At 45.8% G+C, this 18,603-nt stretch overlaps 1 protein-coding gene across 3 annotated transcripts in view; it reads left to right on the plus strand.

Moving 5' to 3' along the window:
• The window catches only part of PLCB1 (phospholipase C beta 1), a 317,819-nt gene that overhangs the window by 240,999 nt on the left and 58,217 nt on the right, over positions 1-18,603 (plus strand). For all 3 annotated transcript variants that reach the window (XM_038131492.1, XM_038131493.1, XM_038131494.1), the window contains exons 18-29: positions 331-455; positions 729-883; positions 2,549-2,713; positions 3,800-3,899; positions 5,853-5,957; positions 6,454-6,563; positions 10,893-11,025; positions 11,809-11,862; positions 12,397-12,616; positions 15,675-15,855; positions 17,914-17,990; positions 18,081-18,170. In XM_038131492.1, the coding sequence (XP_037987420.1) occupies positions 331-455; positions 729-883; positions 2,549-2,713; positions 3,800-3,899; positions 5,853-5,957; positions 6,454-6,563; positions 10,893-11,025; positions 11,809-11,862; positions 12,397-12,616; positions 15,675-15,855; positions 17,914-17,990; positions 18,081-18,170 (1,515 nt within the window). The remainder of the gene's footprint in view (positions 1-330; positions 456-728; positions 884-2,548; positions 2,714-3,799; positions 3,900-5,852; positions 5,958-6,453; positions 6,564-10,892; positions 11,026-11,808; positions 11,863-12,396; positions 12,617-15,674; positions 15,856-17,913; positions 17,991-18,080; positions 18,171-18,603) is intronic.

Genomic DNA, 18,603 nt, shown 5'->3' on the forward strand with positions numbered 1-18,603 from the left:
TAAATGTGATCCTAAGGAAATCCCAAAGTAGGAACCATAAAGATAAATGGAATTTTATGAATGCGTTCTTCCTAATGCATCTCCCTGTGCTCTTCCTTGCTTGTTCTGAGTACTCCATGCAGGAACAAGCAGCACCTTTAAATGCCCCATATTTATCCTATCTCCTGCAAAACTGTGGACATCTGGAAGCACGATGCTTGCAGAAATCCAGTGAGGAGCCCGTGGCCATTCTGTGAAGAGTTACAGAATGTGCTGAACCCTGCAGCTGCCCTTCTCACTGGCCAGGTGATTCTTGTCACATGCTCTGCCCCTTAACTGCTCGCTGATCAGGTACAACAAGATGCAGCTGAGCCGGATTTACCCCAAGGGAACACGGGTGGACTCTTCCAACTACATGCCACAAGTCTTCTGGAACGCCGGCTGCCAGATGGTCGCCCTCAACTTCCAAACTGTGGGTAAGTCAAGTCCTGCAGTTCTCTGCCTTTGGAGAGCTGGACATGTCCACTTCTCCCATCGACCTGCTGATTCACAGGTGGGAAAGGTTGGATTTGTCAAAAATTATCTAGGGATTAAGGTATACTATAGAGCTGTTCATTGAAGTGTTAACCCAGGCTTGCGCTGTTTCTGTACAGTCAGTGTGAAATTACAGTAATTTTTTAAAATTTTATTGCTTTTTGAAATTATTCTCTGTCCAGAAGATAACTCTTTCCAATATTTTTGACATCCAGATTTGTCTATGCAAATAAACATGGGAATGTACGAGTACAATGGCAAAAGTGGCTACAGGTTAAAGCCAGAATTCATGAGGAGGCCAGACAAGCACTTTGATCCCTTTACTGAGGGAATAGTGGATGGAATAGTGGCCAACACTCTCTCTGTCAAGGTATGTATGTAGCTGCTGGAAGTGCTCTGCCAGAGCAGGGATATATTTATATTTCTGTGGTGCAGGGGCCTCGAGAATGACTATACTAAGCCAAGAAAATAAAATAAATTTAATTTCACAGAGCAACATTTAATTTTTAAACTCTGCCTCACGTTTCACATTGTAGGAGAAATCAGTATATTTTTATTGTATGTATTCTTTGCCACAGAAGTAATTACAGAATCACTGAACTGGGAGGTGTATGGATTTAGGAGCAGTTTGGCTGGGTTTTTAGAAACAAAGGGCTGGATTTAAAATACGCTGTTGTAAAGTGGAGGTTGGACTGGAATAGCTAGAACTCTATATGCTTAGTATAAATAAATTGTTCTGGTTTCTGAAGGTTCTCCAGCAGAACTGTGGAACCATAAATGTCAGCTGCAATCTGTTGCCACCTTGGTTTTCCTTGTTCCTTTTTAAGCACCTCTGCTGAAGTTCAGGGACTGCCAGGAACCTGCAGATGGAGAATTACCTGCAGAAGTGTTCACGGGGATAGATTGCATTGGCTGGGACAGGGGGACAAATTCACTTGGTGAATCCAGTTTTAAATCTCCAGCTGTAAAACCATAAACTCTCTGGAGTCCTGCTACTCCTTTAATGGGCTCACCCCTTAGAACAGCCTCTGTACTACAGAGTGCACCTGCAAAACATCCTCCTGTTTTCACTGAGGAAAAGAAGTGTTTCCTCTGCAGCCAGGAGTGCAGCACAGCCTGTGGTGAAGGAATAACCTGGTGACCTGCACAGAATTAGCAGAGGATGTGTGGCTGAGCTGTGCTGCTGACCTGCACTCCTGGAAGCTTTCGGGCCCCTCCTGTGGGTTTAGAGGCACTTTCTTGTGCAGTTGGAGCCCATGGAGGTGGAGCACTCAGCAGCTGCTGGCAGAGCACAGCTTTGGCACAGGGATGGGCGTGCAGGAGCCAGCAGGCAGCTGCCTCTGCTGGTCACAGTGGCACTGCTCACACAGATTTGCTTTAGGCAAGCCTCAGTTTGTCCAGGGACGGTGACTGCTGCACACTCCCGTGCCTCTTCACCTGCCTGAAGTCACTGCAGACCTTTCTTTCACTTTTTCAAGCTGAGAGCTGTGCTGCCAGTTAAAAATAAGAACTGGGAAAGATCAGCTATTTTACAATTTTATTTTCATATTAAAACTCCTCTGTCAAGAGCCTTTATTAGAACACAAGCTTTTAAGATTGTTTTCTCCCTCACAGATAAAAGCATATATATATATAATTTCTCTGCCATTTAAGCCTCTGTTTCTTCAAGCATTTTTTGAACCTGTTGTTGAGACTAGGTAGAACTGAAGAGTTCTCAGGAGCTAGGCACAGATTGAGGAAGAGTTCCAAATGAGTATTCCTGCTGAGGGAAGGGCAGCAGCCTGGTCTCGACCACATTATTGCTCATAGGGGAATTCAGGACCACAGGGTCACAGGAAACCAGGCCTCACAAGCTGTTTTTCTGCGTCTGCATTAAATATTGGGGGTTTTTCTCTGTTTATTGTGGGCTTAGTGCTGTTTTGGTTCTATTTTAAATGCCACTACCTGATCGTTAATGAGAGCTATACATCTGCATTGCAGCCACTCATTTCCTAATCCACCACAGCCATCTCTGACAATGCTTCTTTGGCTTTAGATCATTTCAGGTCAGTTCCTTTCTGATAAAAAAGTTGGTACCTATGTGGAAGTGGACATGTTTGGCCTGCCTGTGGACACCAGGAGGAAAGCTCTGAAGACCAAGACCTCTCAAGGCAACGCAGTGAATCCAGTCTGGGAAGAGGAAGCCATAGTGTTCAAGAAGGTTGGTGCAACACTTCCTTCCCAAAAAGGAATTGTGCTTCTTTTTATCCCTGTCCAGTGGGGCCTTTCCACGGCTTACTGAAACTCTGCATTTCTTAGAAAGCAGGAAAAATATTCTGAGTAGCTATTTCACAATTCAGCTGCTTCTGCTGAGCTTCGGCTGCCCCAGCTGTGGCAGCTGCTGCTAGGAGTGAGTCTGGAGTCCCCTTGGTTTGCGTGGCACAGCTGGAAGCAGCAGCTGTGGGGATGGAAGGGGCAGCAGGCACAGATGCCAGCAGCAGTTCAGTGTCCTGGCTGAGCAGCCCTCCTGGGAGCCTGGGAGCAGCAGGACAATGGGAATGCAGCTCCGTGGGCCTGGCTGCCTGAGCTGGCCCTGCCACAGGGGCTGTGAAGTCACTGCCTGGGTTATGAAGACACAAATCCCATCCACCTGAGATGAGCCTACAACTTCTGAGCTGCTCATGCAGCTGGGAATTACTGAGAAATGAGTCTGAGTATTGCTCAGACTCAGTTCTCTAAACTTGTAAGGCGCTGGGCAATGTGGATGTTTTCTGGCACTCTGCAATGTACCTGCAGCCAATATTTGGACAGAACCTCTGGGTTTTGCTCACTGAGCACCTTGGTTAAGTACATTCCCAGTCCAGGTGCTTGTAAAACAGTTTCTTTTGGGTTTCTCTCAGCAAGTGTAGCTCACAAGGGTGTTTGGACACTGGGTACTTGCAGCAGTGCTCTTTTCCCTGAATAATTTGGCCTTCTGAATGGCTTTCCTCTGGCAGCCTGCCAGAGCTTAAGTTTGGAAACATCACTAGCATTTTAATTCTGTAATGAACTTCTAATTCTAAACGAAGTGTACTTCGTTTCTCTATTTAGTTGAGGATCGTGCCTGACTGCCCCTGTGCCCAGAGAAGCACAGGCTGCTATTTTTAGAAGTTGGAAATAAATCAGAGAAGCTTTTTCCTTTGGGTTTTTTGGTTTGTTTTTTCCTTCCAATGACTAGATAAATTTCAGCATGTGTTCTGTGCAGCCTGTGGAAGGAGCTGCACCATTCAGAGGTGAAGGGTAACAATGCAGTAACATTGCCTTGCAGGTGGTGTTGCCTTCCCTGGCCTGTTTAAGGCTAGCAGTGTATGAAGAAGGAGGGAAATTCATCGGCCATCGGATATTGCCGGTCTCAGCAATCCGACCAGGTAAAAGCTTTGTCCCCATCCAGACAGACACCGTGTGCTGAAAAGAGACAGCCAGGCACAATCTCAGCTGCTCCAAATCAGCAGCCACTCGGCAGCTCATAGCAAATGAGGACTTGAAAAACAAAAACTCCATATTTCATCAGAAATTAAAATTTTTGACCGTCCAGGAAAAGCAATGGAATTAAAGCGTTGGAGGCATAGTTGGCACTGCCTTATCTCCAGTACACCACTTTCATGCTCACAGGTTTATGCTGAAAAGTGCAATTGCACACTTATAAGAGGAGAGAGAGCAGCAGCAGCCAGTTTTGATGTCACCTTTGTGAGAATGGGACGTGGCTGGGAACAAGAGCAAAACCTGCTCCTCTCAATGTAATTTCTGCACACTGTATGCCAGCTGTTATATCTCTGTAATACCTTTAAATCAATCCAAAATTACTTTCATCCTCATTGCTGAAAATTAAAAGAAAACGATCATTATTGGCCTCTTCTAAATCACATTATTTCTACTATAATTAGTGGCACTTAAATGAAAATTACCTTGTGTGACAACTCCGGCCACATTTTCCAGGCCAGAGCCTTGTTGGAGATCCTGTTTCAGAAAGATGCAGTGACACTGGCAGTTTGAGCAAGGGAAGTGCTCAAATTCAGTGCCAGATTTTGCAGCCAGGGGAGGAAACTGAATTAGGGCAAGCATATGGGCCATGAGCGTGCTCCCAGCTTTACTCACTGGAAAAGGAAGGGTATCTCTGTCTACCCTGTGCCTTATCCAACACAAAACTCGCGTGTCCCCACATCTGGCTGTTGGCCAAATTACTCCTGAGGAGTAATCTCCACACCTTTTTCATGAGCAAACTGAGTTTGTCAGTCCAGCAGACACCTTTTTCATGCCAGCTGCATTTTCTGTTGGCTGAATGGATGGAGCTGTCTCCTGAGTGCCAGAGGGAGGTAGGTGGGTGACTGGAGAGGAGAAAGGGGTATGGGAAGGATTTCCCTTTTCTGGCAAGCGAAATCTTAGCAGAGCTGTTCCCCCAGGCCCATTCTCTGTGCTTTTGGCTCCAGAATCATCAGTTTCCAGCACGTGCTGGAGAGCAGCCTGTTGGGCTGAGTTTGTGTCCCTGCTGAAACAGGGAGCAGGTTGAGAGAACTCAGAGCCCTTTGTAGCATTTCATTTCTCTCTCTTCTGAGATGCTATTGAAAACTGTATCATGCTGTCACATAAATGCACAGACCTGCCACTGTTCCCAAAGCAAGGATTTAGCCATTGCTTGGAGAGAGAGTGGCTTACATCAGCCAGGGGAGGATTCCCCCAGGCAAATGCATCCTGCTCCTGCCCTGCATCCTGACACCTCTCACGGGTGTGGCTCCCGAGCTGGACATGGCACTCGGTGCCACAAGGTGATCAGTCAAAGGCTGGACAGCCAGCTTGCAAAACAGCCTGGAATTTCTCTCCTTACAGATGTATTCCTGAGCATGGTCACACAGTAGGATTTATACACACGAACACGCTGTGGCCATCGTGCCACATTGTATATTTTTAAAATTAGATGCTGTGTGTGGATGGGCTGTTACATCTCAGTTTACTTTGGCTGTTCAGGTTGCTGAGCAGTACCAGAGTCACTTCTGAAAATTAAATAAGATGTACGAAACTAAAATAATCCAGACATAGGTACTAAACCAGAATGCATGAAAAAATTAAATAAATTACCATTTTTAGCATCAATCAGATATGTAAGAATAAACAGAAAATACCATTTTGAGCTGCAGTGCCCCATGCCTTTCCAGCAGGCTGTACAGTTATCCCTGAAGCCCTTCAGGTAAACCTTCTCCTCCCAGAAGTCCCTGGCGCTGCCTGCTCAGGTGGCACCACACTCTAAATAACAAATACAACAGAGATGCATTGGAAATGCCTGTGGCAGGGTTTATGCTGTGAACTGGTTGTTCCTTACTTTGCAGGCTATCACTACATCTGCTTGAGGAATGAGAGGAACCAGCCCCTGACGCTGCCAGCTCTCTTTGTGTACATCGAGGTCAAAGACTACGTCCCCGACACTTACGCAGGTAACTCTGGGTCAGGCAGGGACTCTCCTTGCTGGGGAGCATAAAGGGTAATTGCAACACAAAATGCATGGGCTGTGGAGGACTTGCCAGGCTGGGGTAACAGTCCTGCGAGCAGAGATGTGCATCTGCTGGATCAGGGTGTCTCCTCTCTCCTAGGAGATGGCCTGATTTACAGCACCTTGCCCGAGGCTTAGGCTTAGGGCCAGCTCTTATTTTCAGCAGCCTGCAAAGGAGCAGATAGCCCAGCACTTGCCACTGGGACACAAGTGAAACTGTGCATACGGGACACATGAGGATGTAATTGTTCCCTGGGCAAAGTGCCGTGCTCCAGGGAGAGAACTGGCTCTTGGCACTGGCTCTAAACAGGGGTGGGTTTAAACGCCAGGCAGTGTAAGACCATCCTCAGGGAAATCACTGTTCTGCCTTTTCCTCCAAACCCGAGTGCTGGAGCCATAACACCAGGGCTTTGAAACTGAAGTGTTTGCTTTGTTCCTAGATGTGATTGAGGCCTTATCCAACCCAATCAGATATGTCAACTTGATGGAGCAGAGAGCTAAGCAGCTGGCTGCACTGACTCTGGAAGATGAGGAAGAGGTCAAGAAAGAGGTAAGGGAGGTTTCAGTCTCTGGAGATCATGCTATTGTGGTATTTAAAAGCACCTCCTTTGCTTAGAAAGGCAAACACTAAAAATCCCTGATGACATGAACACTGTAAACACGTCACCCTGAGGAGGGCTGGGCCACAGGACACCCCAGCAGCATGCACTGGGAGTGTGCTTTCACTAAAAGCAGTGCTGTGCACTGAGCTGCTTGCTGCTCAGAGCCGAGAGGCAGGAGGAGCTGTGCTATTTGTGTGTCATGCAGCTTTGCTCTGGAGCAGCTGAAATCCTTGTGAGTCAATGCCCGTTGTTTTCCCGTGTGCTGCTGGTTCCCCTTGCAAAAAAAGACAGCTCTGTGTCAGGAGTTTTTCCTGAAAATACCACAGATTGCAGAGAATTTCATACTATCTCTGGAGAGGTCATTCTGCTGAGAAACATTCGTGTATCTCAGATTACAGTGTCTCTATAGATCCTCTGTGAGCAAACATGTCCTGAAGAGACACAGGGAAATCTTACAATAATTTAAGTGGGAAGGGGCCTCTGGAGTTCAGCCCTTCATAGATGTTAGAAATGAAGAGGGAGGAGACCATGGAGCAAATAAATGGGCCTATTGTAGCTCAGCTGAAAGCTGTGGGAGCCCCGATTGTAGTTGTTAATATCTGGATATATATGGGTTAATATCTGGATCTATATGGTTACATGCAGACTAACCTGTGAACCCTTTTATCTGTATAATTGAAGGTGTATGCACCCAAATGCACAGATGTTGTTCTGAGTGTAACTGAGAGTTCAGCTGTGCTTCCTGATGCATGCTGCAGGGTCAAACACTCTGTTCCAGACACTGTCACTGGGGCTTCCAGCAGTGTTTGGGAGCATCAGCTTTGTCTGTCAGAGCTGGCTGTGCCAGGTGTTGTGCACACCAAGTGATCAAAGGCTCTCTGCAAGTCTCCTGCAAAGACAGAGAAATGCTTCTCTATCCTAAACTGTCTCTGCTCTGGTGCCTGCCTTCTGCAATTCTCAGACGTGCAAAACCTTGCTGAACTAGATTTTGTAGCCAAGAATACAGTCCCAAAGCAGAGCAGAGGAGTGAAAGTCATTACAATTCAGTAGCCAGCACTCCACTCTGTGTGCGGTGTCACAAGCTCTGCTGAATGAGGACACTGAAATGCTCCATAGGATCTTAGACATTTATCTAGGACACACGACACATGAGATTCTATATTAATAGCAAAGCTTTTTTTTAACAGAATCCTTTAAATACCTTAGAGGTCATTTTTACTTTTGAAAAACTACAGATTTTCCTGGTATATAGAGGCTTATTTGTTGGTTAGAAAAATTCTTGTCGTAGAGCATCTTCGGCAGCAAATGGAAGAAGGAGGGATGACTGTCAAGGAGCTTGGAAGCTCATAGGATAAAGGAGGTTGTTTTGGAGAAGCACAGAAATATTTTGTAAAAGAAAACTCTGATTGCTAAAAATGTCTAATGGTTAAGTTAGCTGCAGCACCAAGGGACAGGGACAAAAGTGCCACTGTGAGTGTCAGGCTGAGTTCACCACGGTTACCTTCTATTTTGAAGGTGCTTTTTGGGTAAGGTAATTTGATCAGTACTTGGAAATCTTGTATTCCCTGGCCATGTTTTGTGATGATAACATTTTCCTCATCTGTCAGTGTGTATTCTTCACTTCTATGGGCCCACAACAATCACACCAATCCCTAATTGCTAGTACTTTCAGTGCCAACCCAGCTGAACAAGCCCAAGTGTGTGTGCCAGAAGTGACCCCCCGATTGCACCTGGATTCCCACTGCCAGTGCCCAGTTTCTGGATCACACACTGTAACTGAGTGTGTGCAAAGCTCAGCTGTCTCCCAGCACACATTCTGCTCCCCACTCCTCTTTCCTTCCCCTCACGCACATTTCTGATCTGAGCAGCTGTCAGAGGACAGCTGAGAGGTTGTGCTTTGCTTTCCTTGCTGTAGAAGCTTAAACCCAACCTCTGTGGGAAGCTCCACGGGCTCCTCACAGAACAGCAGTGAACCAAGCTACCCAGCAGGGAATGGTTTTAAACCAAGAAATCAGCCTTTCTTCAGCCTTCTCATTACCTTGTCTGTTAAAGCTCAGAGCAATCATAAACAAAGAATGCTGAAGAGCTGGCTGAGGTTGCAGCCTCTTTTCTGGATTTATTTACCAAGTTCCCATCGTGAATATGACAGGAGTTCCTGCCTTTACTTGCCTTGGTCAGCTCTTGCCTTCCAGCCTGGCCTGAGAAGAGCTGTTTTAGGGAAAGGAATGCCTGCAGGGTGAGTTTTGCACCTTTCACTGATCACATTGTACATCTCTAAGAGCATACAGGTAGTGAAGGTTGCTCTCTCTTCCCCTGCCAAGTGTCCTCTACAGACAGGAGAGCAATCCAAAGGAATTTGCAGAGAATTCCTTGGGGAGAGCTCATCCCAGCCTGAAGTAGCTCCTTTTCTCTGTAGAAATAAAAATAGACCTGATAGAGTCCCCAATGGGTAGGGATCTCTGCTTAGTAAATGCACTGTATTGCAATAGACAGGCAGTGTGAGATAGAAACAGTTCATGTGAATATTAGAACTGTAAATTAGAAGGCTGGATTACATCATGCTTTAAAAACAGCCTAAAAGCAAAAATCCTTTTTCTTAAAGGAAAAATCATGTTTATTTTAGCATTCTTTTAGCATAGTGTGATGAATTATGGGAAGAGAAAGTGTTTTTTAATGAGATTAGATTGCTTGATGTAGTGAAAATTATCCCTTATTCACTTTGTGACCCTGCCTCACGTTTCTGCTTCAGTTTCTGCAAACAGATGTTTTATGTCCCAAAGAGACAGGTTATATTAATAGCTCCTCAACGAGGTGTGATGCAGCGTTTCACAGCGCCTAAAAACCAGGTCTCAAAAGCAGATATACCCACCTCCCATGCTGTGGGGCACAGAGCTGCCAGGAGCCAGGGATTCTGGCTTTATTCCCATGGAATGTTGATGATCTGTGTAGCAAACATTGTTTTTATTAAACTAATGAACTGCAGCCTGAGGAGAGCTGTGAGGATAACCACATCTGTGTGTGTTTATCACAGCTCCAGCTTTGCCTGTCACATCGTTCCTCTGTCAGAAATGTTGGCTAAACGAGGTTTTCCTGGGTTTTACTGCAGCCCTTCCTGCTTGGTGTAAATGAAGTTGCTGGCACTGCTTTTCAATTGCCTCATGCTTCTGCCTACAGTATGTCTGTCCTGGAATTCCAGTAGGAACAGGCTGGAGGCAGGAGTTGTTTTGCAGTGCACAGTGCAGTGTCAGGGCCAGGCTGAAGGAGCCCAGCAGCAGGGGCAGCACAAAGCAGTTGGATCAGAATCCATTTTGCCTCTCTTGATGCAGCGCAGGCTGACGTTTGCCAGCGTGGAGCAATCGGGGGGCAAAAATAAAAAACCAACTGTGGCATCCTGCCTCTTCATGTAATGTGATTACCATCAGAGGAGGAGATGGAAGCAGCTGAAGGAGCAAATCCAAAACTTCCCTGAGACACCGTGGCAACCAGCCCCTGGCAGGGACTGCAGGAAGCGGAAACATTTCCAAAGTGTTCCAAAATAAAAATTGCTTTGAATGACCTTCTGTTTGCTGAGAGCTGGGTGCCTGCTTAAACCCTGATGGTCACAGAGACGGTTCAGATGTTCAGGGTGTAGTGCAGTGCACGCTGCAAGCCTGAGCCTTTAGGAGACTGGAGACAAGGAAAAGTTGTGGAAAATGCTTCGATATTTGGACACCACAGATGTGCTCATGCAGCAGAATGGAGGTACTGTTTACATGTTACCCTTGGATGTAGTTACAGGAATGTCAGATCTTGGGAGTCAGGAGGATGTTCCTGCTCTGTGAGAATGGTGAAGAATGGTGGTGCTGGGTGTGTCTATGAAATTTAGAAGTAATCTTGTGTACATGTTTTGTTCACAGCAGGGATTTGAGGAGCATTCTCCTGGCAGCACCTATGTTATTTCCAGAAAGATTTTATGGCTCTCCACTGCAATACAGCCTTCACATCTGGTGTAGCTAATATATGTTGCACTAAAAAATGTCCCTGATGAGTTATATCTGCTTAAAATACTTCTTCAGAATAATGCATGCTCCATTTCTTCTTGAAATTTTCCCTGCACAAATGAGCCACCTGGGCTACCACAGCTCTTAAGGATGTCTTCTTCCATTATTTAATTTTAGAATGATTTTTACATACAACATTTGCAGAATTTTGCATTTAAAAACAAGGCTAAACTGGATCTGCAAATAAATGAAGTCTGTTGGTGGTGAAGAATGATGTGAATTATGATGTGATTTCAGGTTGACCACGGGGATGCACCATCTGAAGCTAACAATGAACCCAGGCCAACACCAGCAGAAAATGGGGTAAATTTCACTGCCTCCCTCACACCGAAACCAGCTACTCAGGTTGTCCACAGCCAGCCAGCACCAGGTAAAAAATAACAAACAACAAAACAAAGGAAAAGAGAATCTTTTCTAAATTAGTCTGGGTAATAATTTTTCAAGTGCTTTGTGTTTAAAGAACAAAGGTGGGAAGTTGTGTGTGTTTATTGTGTTTGTCTAAAATAGGTAGAAACTTTCCCACCACTTTTCTCTGCTTCAAATATACCAAGATCTTCTACTTAACAGTTGCATTAGTGGTGAAACTGAAATTCATTACAAGCAAAGGAATGTGCTGGGGTTTTTTGTTGTGGCTGCAAGTGCAGGAATCTCTTGGAATTGTTTTTACAACTATGCCCAATTCATGCACATAGTGACATCCTACTCCACAGACAGAACCCAGTCTTAGGCACTTGTGTGCTTTGTACTGACACATCTCCTGTAGCACATGCTTGTTAGACACAGTGTTTATGATTTTATGGCTGCAGTCTCAGGATCTGCCCGAGTGCCAAGGAGCTGGATTCATGCTGTGTGCAGGAATTGCGCGCTGCCGTCACGTGGCTGTACTGTCAGCCTAAAGCCGCTCTCATGACTCGTGTGAGGGGTATCAGGGCGTTCATCCTCCTTATCAGTAACACAGCACAGCTCGGGTGGGCTTTTGGAAGGTCACCTTTCTGTCTTGGGCCAGAGGGTTGATGTTTTCATGCTCCTCTCGTGCTCAGAAGATGTGTTTTCTCCAGTGATTAAAATCTGCCCGTGTCAGGGTGTGTCCTGCATCACCAGTCCTGGCTGGTGTTTTAAAAGAATGGGAATTAAACATCTCTTTTACCTCTAGGTTCTGTGAAAGCACCTGCAAAGACAGAAGACCTTATCCAGAGTGTCCTCACAGGTAATAAATACACAGGTCATACTGCAGGAATGATAAGCTTTCTTGTCAAGAAAAACATCATTTTTCTGAAACAGGCCACCTGGCGTGGGCATTTCTGCCAGCGATTCGGACTGCAGTAACTCCTAGGAAATGTACATGCCAAGGGTTCTTCCTCAGGGCTGAAGTAAACAATCTTTGGGCACATCTCATGAGGTGGGGTGCCAACAGGGAACTTTAAGAAATTGTTGTAGTTTCATCACCACCAAGTTTATCATCTAACCCAGAAAAAAGAGCAGCACTACTGTGAGAACAGAGGCTAAAATTGTTCTGAATGCAGTGAAGAGTAGAGGAACCATTTGTGGAACCATTTTGTCACGGTGCTTTCAAGGCAGTTAGCTTATTTCAGGTAAAACTACTCAGTTTGTGCCATATTTCCTCTACCCACAGTAAACAAGCAGGTTTTGTTCCCTTCCTGCTCGTGGCAGCCCCTGGCTCCTCTGACTGCAATCCTGCGCTGCTGGGAAGTTGAAGTGCCTTTTGTCACTATCATTGCAGAAGTGGAAGCACAGACCATTGAGGAGCTAAAACAGCAGAAGGCCTTTGTTAAGCTCCAGAAGAAGCACTACAAGGAGATGAAGGACCTGGTGAAGAGGCACCACAAGAAAACCACCGACCTTATCAAGGAGCACACGGCGAAGTACAACGAGATCCAGAACGACTACCTGCGGCGGAGAGCAGTGCTGGAGAAAACTGCCAAGAGGGACAGCAAGAAAAGGTGGGTGAAGCACAGCCTCCTCAGCAGGGGGCTGCTGGAGACCTTTGCTCAGACCCCTTTGCTGCTTTCACAGTAGAGAAGTCGTACACAGAAAAATGCAAAGCAGCAGCGGGTTCCTGGGAATGGGGGAGATGAGAGCCATGGCTCCACGGTAGAGCCCTGGAAAAACTCAGGCCACATAGAGGGCATCAGGTGTACAGTTAGGGGAAAGAAGCACCTGGAGATTATAAACACCTGACTGCTGTTAAATCAGGATTGATCTGGAACACCTGGGAGGGTCTTAAGGCCTGCCTGGCTCTGCCTCTGCAGGAACAGCCCTTCTGTGCTTCCTCTTTCCAAGCCTTGCACCACCCTCTCTCTTTCTCTGTCCTGATACAATTTTTGTATTATTTATTTATGAACTGTTATTATCAATTTAAATGCAAAAATCTGCAATGAATCCTTATTAACCTTTCCACAGTGATTGCCTTGTTCTTATGGTAAGGAGCTGTATGTTAATAAAGATCAATTCATAACTCCTGGCAAAGCATATACACAGACAGAGCAAATCAGTGGCAGAGACTCTTGCATCTGAACTTTTGTTTCTCCCATTGGTGCATCCTTTTTGTCTTAACATCATTTATTTTTTAAAGTAACCAGATAAGCACTAAAGTCCTCTTAACTTTTACATGAAATTGATGTAGCTGCAGTTCTTAAATATGATGATTTTGAACAAGCTTTTAAAAAAATTACTTTTTGGTAGGAGATGATCAGAGAAAAAAGCTGCAAGCCTGCTCTGGCTGCCAACCTTGTTGATAGTACCTCTAAATGTAAGTGACTGGGACTCAGGCCATAACTTGTCCCTGGGCAGGAGCTTATTCATTTCTGCTTTCCTGATGACAGAATGTCATTGGCCTTAATAAGAGCTCCACACTCACAACAAATCTGTGTTCTGTTGCCAGTTTTCAGGCTTGCAGGTTCTGTACTTGAGTTTTAACAAACTCCCTTTAATGGCTGGCTGTCAGCTGCAAGCCCAGGGATATTTTATCTGCAGTGTTTTCCACCACCAAAGTGTGTGACAGACAGTGGCAGGCAAAACAACAGCACATTTCTGGCTGTCCTCCTATTCACATTTAAGCAGAAAATCAAGCTGGATAGATAAAATGACTCATTTGTTTTTGAGCAAAAAAGGGTTTGAGGTTTTTTGCTGTGTTGTGATCTGACTGCAGACCACTGATGATGTCAGGCAGCAAAACCCTGCAGTCTCCTCCGTGGAGCTGCCACAGTGGTGTCAGAGACGTGGAGTTTTATGTGCAGAAACAGACAAGTCTGGAGGTTACATTTTACAAAAGGCACAAATATGCTTTCAGGGATTTTCAAGCTTGCAACTACATATTATCTCAAGCAGCAGACTTCTAATAGAGCAGAGGAGAAAGGGGGTTTTTATCATTTTAAATTATTGCTGATACTATTTGCCTGTAACTGCAAAGTATAAATCACTGTTTCACAGGACTCCCTGTATCAGATGGCCATAAAAATATATTGTCTCTGTCAGGAGCAATCTCTGCTTTTTGCCCTTGTCTAAAACTGAGCCAAGATTCAGCAAAGCCCTTGTCTGCAGGAAGTTTGAAATATTTATTTATACACGTGCACTGGTATTTTGTTGGTGTTGCTCTGAACTTTCTTTAATGATCATGTCCCATAAAAAGCAGCCAGTATTTTAGCCAGTGTTTAGAAACAGGCCTGATTCCTTTTTCCCAGAAATATGAGAGAAATGTCAGCTTTAAAACATGTGTTGTGTAATGGCATCATATGCTGACTGTAATATTCATGAATGCTGTCTTCTGGCTCTGTAATGTTAAAATTACCCTCACCCATCACACTGCCACCACTGCACCTCTTAACAGAATACTCAAATACAATAAAAACACAAGAAATAAAAGGAGGCTACCTTGGCATTCGTGTCCTCGGAGGGATGGCAGCAGGATCACATTATTTCAGGAGAAGAAACTCTAAGTGACAGCAGCTGCACACTTGAACCTGGGAGAGAGGAGAGAGGCAGAGCCAGTTCTCTGCATTGTGATCTCGGCACATTTCTGAGGAGCAAACTCATTTTTCTCCCCGTGCCAGCCCTCCCTGTTCAAGGTTTTGTTGTTTTGTCCATCTCCTGCGCCGTTCTGACGTTTCCAGGCAACTGATTTAGCACCTGAGCATGGCAGTAAACACAGCAGCAGAGCAGGGACACAGCATCATCTTATTTCTGAATGTATTTTCCTTGGGTTTGCTGTAGTGCTGGCCTGAGAGTGATACTGGATTTGCTGCTTATTTTTCTCTTGGGCAGTTTAGTGTCATCATATCTCCTTTCACAGTCACATCTGTCCTTCCTTCTGTCTTTACAAAGAGCAAAACAGACCCAAGTGTTCCTTAGTGTTGCTTTTTAGCTTCCTTACTGTGTTTTTGCCTTGCTCCTGAGAGCTGCCTGTCTGAGGTTTGCTCCCCACTGGGGTGTGAGCTTTCCTTCTGCAGCCAGCAGCCCATGGAGCCCTTTTCTGTGTGTGCTATGCACGGCATTTCCTGAAGGGGGGAGAAAACACCAAATAAAGGGATGTTCCTACCATGTGAAGCATTTGGTAAATGCAGATGTAACGTTCAGCTTTTAAATTTATTGCTGAGTGCGTGCAGGGATGACTCTTGTTCCAAAATACTCAGCATTCACCCCTCTGAAAAGGCTCTGCAGCTTTGAAGTTCATTTCTGGAAGGGGATAAACAAGTTCCATGCGAAGTCTTGGCCTTTGTAGCTCACTGTTCTTCGTCTGGTTGCCACCACCCTGGTGGGTCAGTGAGATGAGGTTTAAAAGCCGCAGCCATCCCGTTAATAAATCATTAATCATTTCTTTTTAATTAAATCCTTGACCTTACTAGGGCTAAAATCACCCATCTCCTCGCTCTGTGTGTGGTGCTGAGGAACTTATTAACTGGCTGGTTATAAACATCGGCCTTCAGAAGGCAAAATGAGACAAATGAAGGCAGGGTGTGGGTGCCTGGTGACCCTCGGCGTGCGCTGTGTCCTCCCTCACAGGTCTGAGACGAGCAGCCCCGACCACAGCTCCTCCACCATCGAGCAGGAGCTGGCTGCCCTCGACTCCGAGATGACCCAGAAGCTGGTGGAGCTGAAGGAGAAGCAGCAGCAGCAGCTGCTGAACCTCAGGCAGGAGCAGTACTACAGTGAGAAGTACCAGAAACGGGAGCACATCAAGCTGGTAGGTTGGTGGTGTCGCGCTTGGGGTGAGCACTGGTGGCACTGGGACAAAGTCTCATCAGCTGGGGCTTCCTCCCACTTGGGGTCCCTTCCGGAGCTGCACTTCCCTGTGTTCTGCTGCAGCTTCAAGGGGTGTTGTGTCACTTTGTCACTCCAACAGCTTGGAAGGCTTTGGGTGGAAGGCACAAAGGCAGCAGGATTGTTGCTACCTCTGGGTACCTAGCTCTCGTTTTACTGCAGCTTTTGGATGACATTCCTGTTTTGTTCTGCCACTTGTTCAAACCTGCAATGCACAAGGAGGCAGGGTTAGCCAGAAAATAAATTGAAACACCATGAAAATAGATTCAAACGTTCCCCAGGACAGAGGGTTGCGCCAAAGAGCGTTCCTGTGGCAGATGGACACTTTGAGGGGATGCAGGACGTCTTCTGGATGTGGTGAAGAAATATTTTGCATTCATTGGTCCAAGTCAGCTTTGTTTTTACAGCTGGAGTTTGGCTGACAACTGCAGCAGGATCATAGGCCCTCTGAGCTGAAATAGAGGAGTTGGGCAGATGGTAGCTGATGCTCATGGATATTTGTAGGCAGAAATGAACATTTTTAAAGGGTGTTATGGGAGTGCAAGCTGTTTCTCAACTCCAGACAACCCCTTCTTGCAATTTTTTCTATTACCTGATGTTTTGCCTCCCTCCTGTTGGGTGAAGTGATTTGTCTCCTGCCCTGGCAGCCACAAAGAGCAGGTAAGAGGAGTGGCTTGTGTGCACAGACTGATTTCCATGATCACAGCACGGAGCTGGGATGTTTGTCCCCACCCCTGGGTGAGTCCCCGTGCTCCAGGGTGGGTGTATGGGCACAGTGACCTGCACCCCAGGGAGACAGTCCCCGTCCCAGGAACAGCTGCTGGCTGCTTCTCAGAGATTTGGACTTTTATAAAAAGAACCATTCTAGACCCACGTAATTTGGCTTATCTCAGGAGGTAACTTGTTTCCCATTCCAGAATGGGAAATGGCATTTCTCCAGGCCAAGTTACATTTCTGGCATTGTCCTGTTGGGTGGTGGCACAGTAAATTCATTTTTTGGCGCAGAGCTTTTGGGCAGTTTTCTCTCTGAGCTGTGCAGGAGTTAATATTCCAACTCAAACTTGCTTTTTAGCTGACAGATTCTTTCTGATGGCTTTCTTTTAGAGGGGAGCCTATTGCTGGTACCTTTCTGCTTTTATCTAAGGAATGAAAAGTTGGATCAGACCAGCTATGCCTTGTTACACACTCCTGGTTCATCACCCTGAGAGGGTGATTTTACACATCAGACTTAACCTAGAAGGGTGATCAAACCACACGGGTCCCAATTCCCACTTCATTCCCTGTTCCCTGAGCTGGCAGAGGAGCCCTGCCCACAGCTCCTCTGCTGTCAGCATCCCCAGCACAGCCATGCCTTTTGTTCCTGCTTTGGGCACCAAGGAGAACAAACCTACAGCAGATTTCAAACCAGTGACTCAGAGCTTTTTCATTCTGGGACCAGAATGTAGGTTATGCTTCTCTGTGCTTGGCTTTCATACCTGTCATGTCTGATTTTCAACATCCCCCTGACCACCCCAAAATCCAAAGCATTCCTTGTAATAATCCTCATTACAGGAGGAGCATTTCAGTCCTCACAGAAACACCTGGATGTTCAGTGACACAGGAATTCAGTTGGCAATTAGCATTGTGTAAATTGAATTTGTGACCCCTTATGTTTTTTTCACAGGCGTTTTCATTCCTAGCAAAGGTAAAATACTTGAAATATATTTTGGTTTTACATTTAATGTTGTGAAAGTGTATCACCTCGATGTACAGAGAAGTAGCAGTTTCTGGGTGAGTTGGATATGCGCCATTCTGGCTGAACTCCACAAGTTAATAATGTGTTTACACTGATAATCATGTTTACTGGCTTTTGATCGTTGGTAATTCATCTGGGAATGGTGCAACACTTTCCTGTCTGCTGCAGGCTTTTGAGGAAATTTAGCTGCCTCTATGATGTTTAGCTGAAAAGACATATTTGTATTTTTGGGATTTTTTTTCCTAGCTAATTCAGAAGCTGACTGATGTAGCAGAGGAGTGTCAGAACAACCAGCTAAAGAAACTGAAAGAAACCTGTGAAAAGTAAGCGCTGTTCCCTTTTCCATTGATTGCTGCTCCCTGTGGGATTTGTTTAGTTACTTTTTGTACTTCCCTTTATTTGTTATGCTTTAGAGAAAAGAAAGAACTGAAGAAAAAAATGGACAAGAAGAGGCAGGAGAAGATCACAGAAGCCAAGTCCAAGGATAAAAATCAAATGGAAGAGTAAGTACATCCCTAGATCCGTATCTGTACAAGATTTTTCACAGCTGGTAAATCAAAGGAAGGTCTCGACCCTAAATCCAAGGCAGCCTCTAGACAGAGCTTCCCAGAGTCCTTTTCCTGATAATAATTTCATTTCCTGGGGCTAATCCAATCTCCTGTTCATGGGCAGGGCCAGCCTGGCCAGCAGCAGGGGTGCTGCTGTGTGGAGGGGTTGGTTCCTGGCAGCACCTCATGGAGCAGTTGCCCAGAGGGAACTCACCCAGGCCCTGTTCCTCCGAGGACAAACAGCCTCAGGCTCCTGGACAAACAGCCTCGGGCTCCTGGACAAACAGCCTCGGGCCCTGTTCCTCTGAGGACAAATAGCCTCAGGCTCCTGTTCCTGCAGGCTGGGAGTTCATCCTCACTTGGGCTTCTCTTTGTGGTTCTCTTGTCT

This window comes from Motacilla alba, chromosome 3 (assembly GCF_015832195.1).
Source record: "Motacilla alba alba isolate MOTALB_02 chromosome 3, Motacilla_alba_V1.0_pri, whole genome shotgun sequence".
In the NCBI taxonomy this organism is placed as follows: Eukaryota; Metazoa; Chordata; class Aves; order Passeriformes; family Motacillidae; genus Motacilla; species Motacilla alba.